The sequence below is a fragment of the Gossypium raimondii genome, chromosome 3 (assembly GCF_025698545.1).
Source record: "Gossypium raimondii isolate GPD5lz chromosome 3, ASM2569854v1, whole genome shotgun sequence".
Taxonomy (NCBI): domain Eukaryota; kingdom Viridiplantae; phylum Streptophyta; class Magnoliopsida; order Malvales; family Malvaceae; genus Gossypium; species Gossypium raimondii.
The window spans coordinates 12,992,341-12,999,758 of NC_068567.1; the positions used below are offsets into that span (position 1 = coordinate 12,992,341).

Sequence of the window (7,418 nt, forward strand, 5' to 3'; positions counted from 1 at the left end):
CATATTACCATATTTACAAGCCAAACATGACAACTAGTTCATTAAACACAAGTCCACCTATACATGCCATTATAACATTGATCAAGACATCAAAAACTACCAATATAATCACTAGATAGTGTGATAGATCTCTGACAAACTTCCAACCCGACCGAGCTTCCAATAATTTGTAAAGTAAAGGAAAATAACCACATAAGCAATGAATGCTTAGTAAGCTCGTATGAATATTAAACATAACATTTCATCATATATATGAAATTTATACGATAAGTGTAAAGCTTTACCAAAGTCACAAGATTTATCAAACTATAAAACTACCAACTCACATATACTTTCTATTCATGACATAATAAGATCTTATAAGTTGTACTACATAATAATCAATCTTTTCTTAAAATGATAAATCATTCCACTTACTTACTTTCCGTTCCATTTACTTAGCATAAGCTTAATTACATTATCGATTCATGAATTAGTATGATTATTCATGACATAGGTAAATTCACCTTTAGCATAAATAAATTTCTCACCTATAAGTCCTTTAATTCATCAATCTTTTTATTTTATCACATTACATTTCAATTGTTAACTTACCATTTTATTACCATGCAAAGACAAAAGATGAACAAAGCTTCCTAGGTCATCGATGGTGAGGTTTGGCCAAGAAGAAGATAAAAATGAGAAAAATAAAGCTTTTATTTCAATTTGTTTCTTTAATTTTGAATAATTTACAAAATTGCCATTAAACTTATTTTCTTTTAATTTTTCTTTGGTTATTAATAACCATTACCGTCCACTATTCAAAATAGGGATTAATTTCCCTATGGGTCCTCCCACATTTACTACTTAGGCCATTCAATCACCTAAATGATATATTTAGCATATTTTATACTTTTTTATAATTTAATCATTTCTCATTAATTAACTATATAAACGTTAAAATTTCTCATTCAAATTTTAATACGGATTTAATAACTCTATAAATATTCTAAAAATAATAATTATGAGTCGACAAGACAAAAATTTATGGTCCCGAAACCACTGTTCCGTCACCATTAAAAATCGGGCTGTTACAGGGTGTTACAAAACCTATACCATTGACTAACGCCGATCATTCAGCACAACAATTCAGTTTTGATGTTTCCATCTCCAATCCATGGTTTGTTTGTTTCTCTTTTTCAGTCTATGCATATCATTCATGTTCATTGGATCAACTAGGAGCATCTACTCAAACCCAAACTGACGCATAGCACAATTAGGGTGATGCCACTTAACAACTTGCAAGTTAAGTAATGGCATACTACCATGCCACACTTTACTTCCAGCATAAACCCATGCTAGAGTAATCCAAACAACCTCTTCATTTACATATGGCATCCAAAGGAATCGTAAACTAAAAACTTTTTAAGACCCAAACCACATAAAATATAATTTCTAACCATAACATAACACATTCAAAACATTCTGTATTTACCTTGTCTTCTGAATCAAGTTCCAATTCAATCTTGTATGCGACCACCTCTTTACCTCGATGCTTATGGCCATGCGGAAAATCCAACCACTACAGCAACATTTTAAATATATTACACAAAGTGTATAAACAAATACAAAATTGATAATTTCAAAACATATTTAAACAGTTAAATACTAACCATAACGCAAGTGGGGAATCGATAAGCAATAGGACTCAATGGTATTAAGAAAGGCATTCTAATATATGCCCAAGTCTGCAAAATATAACACAACCGCCCACTTCTTAATAAAAGGTTCTTATTCTTAAGCACATCTCCCGATATAAACTGTGTCAGTACAACAAATCCCTAGCTGTATCCTCCTACAGCAAATAAATCCTGTAGTAAAATCAGATAATGGCAGAGAACTCGATTGCCAAATTTATCTGGCATCAATATGGTTCTAATGAACCTCAATATTAATGCTTAAGCGGCATGTTACACGTCTATATTAGCCACAACCTCTGGTAAGACTTTAGGGAGCTGCTCCAACCATGTATGTAAGATGAACAACCGTAAGATCTTGTCGTCCGGAGGAACTACTCCAAGGAAATCGTTGCAAACATTAGTCAAGGGCGGTCCAGTATCCCTTGCTATGGTCAATCCATCAATGGGTAACCTGAGAATGAAATAGACATCTTGGAGGTTGATAGTACACTACCCTAATGGTAGGCGAAAAGTATGCGTCTCTGGTCACCACCGTTTGGTCAAAGCAATAGTCAACTCTGAGGAAATTGTGCACGCCAAGACATACCTGAATTGGCAACGTTCATGCATTCAAAAATTAATTAATTTAGCATTTTCTATAAAATAATTATTTATTTAACATAATAACAATAAACCTTAAATAACAATAAACATATCATTTAATAAAAACAATAAACTATCTAACATAAAAATACATTACCTTAAATTAAAATTTAAACATGAAAATTTATATAGCAATAAATATGGAAAATTGCTATAGCGTGATGATGATTTATTTCTCATATTATTTTCGTAAAACTAAATCCATATTATTCATGTAAATAATATTTTTAGTATTATTGTAGAAAAAAAGGAGTAGATATTATTGCCGGCCATGTGTGTGCCGATAAATCTAGTGATGTAGCCTGAAAAGAAAAAAAAAGTAGGGGCGGACATCTTTCACCATCCTTTATCTTATTTTTAAGCAATAAAAAAGACAATGCTCATCAACAATGGAAATAGTAATAATCAATGTCTTCATTAATTGTAGGAGCAGACAATTTTCTTTTTAATCAAATAAAAACTCTGTTAGTAAACAGTAACACCTGAGAAATTATATTAAATCAGTATTTCTTTAGTGCCTTAAAATTTCAGCTTATTCGTTTTAGACATTAAAATGTTTTGTTGAACTAAAATTCAGAGGAATTCGAGTAAAAGCATAAAGAGATAAGAGGCTTGCACTTTATTGCCTATGGAAAAAATCGAGTCAACTCATAAATTATATATCATATCATATCCATTTTAATGAAATAGTTTGAATTTGTAAATTCTGGAAAAATGAATTCCATAGAGGCAATTTCTCTGTTTGTAAGGGGAGAAAGTTACAAAGAGACTAGTTTTATGATTATTTATAGTAATAGTTGTTAGAATTGAAGAGGTAACTTGGTACTCACGTTAACTCTCTTAAATTATATCTTCTATCCAAGTGATGCTACGAAAACGACTTCAATGAATTAAGAGTGATTTCTTTTTTAATGGAGTGTTGAAATGTAGTACATTAAATTTCATGATCAAACCTAGGCACCCATTTTATTATTCATATAATATAACAATATTTTATTATTTATACAATAAAATATGTTTATTGGTGACTTCTAGATACAAAATTATCTAACCACCACAGAGGAACCGCCCCTTTCCTTGGCTTAAAACTCACAAATTTTATTCCCTCTTTTTTTATTTTAAGGAATTGCTTAGTCGTCTAGTAACAAGTAAGAGTAGTCGATAGTATTAGATATAGATAAAAAAAAAGAGCAAGGAATAAAAAAAATTCTACTAATCAATATTTGTGAGGCTCTTTCTTGTATTCTTGTATTAGATCCAAAGGTTTTTTCTTGACCTAACTACAAAGATGATGAATCAATTTCTTTTTCTTTTCTACTCTTGTCCTGCCGCTCTATTTTTGTGAATACCGTTTATAATGATTGATGAAGCAAAAAATTTCAATTGAACTTATTATTTCAATTGGTATTTTTGCTTATCCCCCTCTCTTACACCTTCTTAAAATTGCACCTTATAATACTCATATGTAAACCTTTTTTTAATATTCTTTTGTTTTATATAAATTTTTATGTCTTCATTTTTTTTTAATACATGAAATTACTTGATCATTTTCTTTTATTTCTATCCAATATTTTAAAAACATAGTTAAAATCAAAACTCAAACCCCTCTCTCATGGAATACGTAATCGTTTACTTTGAATCAGACGCCCATTCCATTGCGCGTGCACAAACAAGTTTCTTCTCCGTTTTATACCCCTGTCACATAATAACATACCGTATTTTTTCCTTTGTTTTTTGCTCTCTTTTCTTAGCCTTTGTGTGTTAGCGCTAAACTTTTTCTTTTTCTGCCTATAAACTTTGCTTTGCTTTTGAGCAACAAGAAAATCATTAAAAATCAGTCACAGCTAAATCTCACTACTGTTTCATAAAACTCATGAGCAGCAGCAAAATCAACGCTCCAACTGCTGCTGTCTACATCAATTCAATACCAGATGAATCGAAAAGATCATAGCCTTTTATTTCTTCCACTTTTCAGGCTCAACCATGGCAATGGCAACGACAAATCACTTCTTTTCTTTCTCTGTTTCGCCCTCTCCTTCTCCTTGTCAACAGCGCAAAGCCAAACGCCCGCAGGTCCGCCGCCACCACCGTCCTACCCCAACTCCTCGGGACCGGCTGGAAACCAATTCAATCCATCGATGGCGATCGTCATGGTGGTTTTGGTAACGGCGTTCTTCGTCATGGGATTTTTTTCGGTTTACGTCAGGCAGTGCACCGAAAGGAGGACGCGAGGCGGGAACTGGGACGCCGCCATGAATTTTGGGCGGCGGTCAAGGAGGTCGATTCGTGGTCTGGATTCGTCGGTGATCGAATCATTCCCGACGTTTCTTTACTCGACTGTCAAAGGACTGAAGATCGGAAAAGACACGCTTGAGTGCGCCGTTTGCTTAAACGAGTTTGAAGACGACGAAACGCTGCGTATGATTCCTATATGTAACCACGTGTTTCATCCCGATTGCATCGATGCTTGGCTCTCTTCTCATTCCACGTGCCCCGTTTGCCGTGCCAATTTGGCTCCAATGCCCGGCGACACGACCACCTGCGCCACCGCCCAAATAAACGATTCGGACTCCGAGACCGAAAACAATAACACAAGCGATGAAACCGGTCATCTTGATGTGGTTAATAGGGCAAGGGACATAGAATCGCCGGAGGTGAATTTGATAAACTCAAACACGGCAAATAATCAGAACAGGCAGCAAAGGTCACTGTCGACGGGGTGGATGTTGACCCGGTTGTTTCCCCGGTCTCACTCGACGGGTCACTCGTTGGTGCAGCCGGGCGAGAATTGTGAGCGGTTTACGCTAAGGTTGCCAGAGGATGTACGGACCCAATTGATGAACTCGAGTTTGAGCCGTACTAAAAGTTGCGTGGCGTTCCCCAGAGCGAGGAGTTCGAAGAGGGGTTATAGGAGTAGGAGTTTAGGGAGGAATTATTATAACTACGAGAGGTTCGAGAGGCCGGATCGGTGGGGGTTCACTATGACTCCGCCGTTTTTTTCTAGGATCGGATCGGTTAAATCACCGAAACCGGCGGTTTGTGGTGGCGATGAGGGGTCGGCTACTCCGCCGAAGGGTTTATATAAATCCACTAAATCGCCGTTTGATCGTTTGTTCATCGGAGGGGAGGAGAACGTAGGTGAACAATCTTCGGACAGGCTACGGTCTGAAAGTCAAGTATAATAGTTGGTGGTTCATTGGGCTTTTCTTCTTTTGTTTTGAGGTTTGAGAATTGAATTTATGTGTACATTGGGTTTTCTTTTTACTTTATTCTTTTATATATATATATATTTATTTTAAGAAATTCAATTTAATGCATTTATAAATTATAAAAAAATCAAATCAAATAATTTCTTAAAGAGATGATATCCACTTCATACTTTGTATTTTTAAAGAGTTAAAGAGGATTTATATTCAATATAGTAAGAGTATGTGTAAAATAGATTTATTCTTTAATTTTTTTATAATACATTCAACTTATCAAATATTAATTCAAAATAAAAAATTATTTTATAAGCATAAGGTAATCTTTAATTTATATTTTGGTGGTGTGACTTAAGTTAGACAAAACTTTAAATATAGTGTCGATTTTAATTTTTCTTTCTAGGCATAGCTCAAAGGCCTTTTCGTTTTCTTTTTTCCTTTTCGAAGTTGTTAAAATTTAAAACTGTATTTGGATAATGAATTTTAAAATTTTAACATTAGCATTTTAAAATTTATAAATTTAAAAGGTTAGGATTTGCAATTGCTTTGTTTCGATAACTGATTGATTTTAAAAAAATAGGACACTGTAATTTTATAAATTAAAAATAATGATAAAAGAAGATTACTTTTATTAAAAATAAATAATATAAAGTATTCAAGATATATTTATATTTATCAAAATTTATAAATAGTTTTAATAAATAAAAACTAAAAAAATATTATAATTAAATAAAAATAATTTTTGAAGTTTAAGTTATGTGTATTAAATCAAATGAGGAATTTGAACTCCATGTGTTGGTCTAATGGTCAAAGTGTTCATCGCCCCAAGTATAGCTTGGGTTTAAGTCGCGTTAATCGCATTGCTATTAGGGTTTTGTCATCCTCTTGTAATTCACCAAACAAAATCAAATGAGGAATTTTGAAAAACTACCTATTCAGGTGTAATTTGAAAATGGCATTTGAGTTATTAAAATTCTCCCTTGAGGTTATCCAGAAATTTTGAAATTCTCTAATATATTTAAAAACCTCGATACAAATGAAATTCCTCACCCAAACACACCTTAGGTTAAGTAGTCATTTTGGTTGAAATACTAAATACAATCAGCTCTCCATGAAAGTCACCCACTATAACAACATTTCGCTATAACAGTTAATATTCTAGTAGAATCAAATTTTTTATGTTTATTTTAACCCTCAATAACAAATTTTCACTTATAACAAAACTAGTCATAGTTATGAAGTACATTCTTTATTAAATTAGTTATTTATAACAATATACCGTCTAAAATTTTAAGTAAAATTATAACTATTTCATATAAGTAAGCATATAATTATAATTTATAAAATAAAATGATATTATAATTAAAATATCATTTCAATAATGCTTAAATTTCATATGAGAAAAAAAACTATTAATCATATTTTACTATGAAAATAATATTCAATGAGTGGAATTAAAATATCAATTCAATAAACTATTAAGTTACCCAATTAAATATTCTATTATGAATTTGGAATATAATAAACTAATTAATTGATTATTTGAATTTAATAACTCATGATAAATTAATTAATTTAATTTGATAACCCATACTAATTTTTTTGAAAGGTAGATAACTCAAATGAAAAATGGTGAATGAAAGTGATACTTCTAGTTCCTCTGACGATCTTTCAACTAAAAAAGTGAGGTTCAAGGACCCAAGTACGAATAAAGGCACTGACATGGCGATTGATTTAGAACCAAAGTCGACGCTTTCCTAGAAAGACAAACTTTTGGGTGGTAGATTTGGGGGGTCTATGGCGTTGGTTGCCCTGTCCCCTTTTGGTGATAGTGATGAATTTGAACTTATGGATGGGGATATTACAAGATCTCTAATAAATGGTATTCAAGTGA

General features: G+C 32.5%; 1 protein-coding gene across 1 annotated transcript; it reads left to right on the forward strand.

Moving 5' to 3' along the window:
* Window positions 1–4,029: 4,029 nt before the first annotated feature.
* LOC105797231 (RING-H2 finger protein ATL11) lies at window positions 4,030–5,624 on the forward strand. Its single transcript, XM_012627179.2, has one exon. The coding sequence runs from the start codon at window positions 4,253–4,255 to the stop codon at window positions 5,501–5,503; it is 1,251 nt and encodes a 416-aa protein (XP_012482633.1). The 5' UTR covers window positions 4,030–4,252; the 3' UTR covers window positions 5,504–5,624.
* The last annotated feature ends 1,794 nt before the right edge of the window (window positions 5,625–7,418 follow it).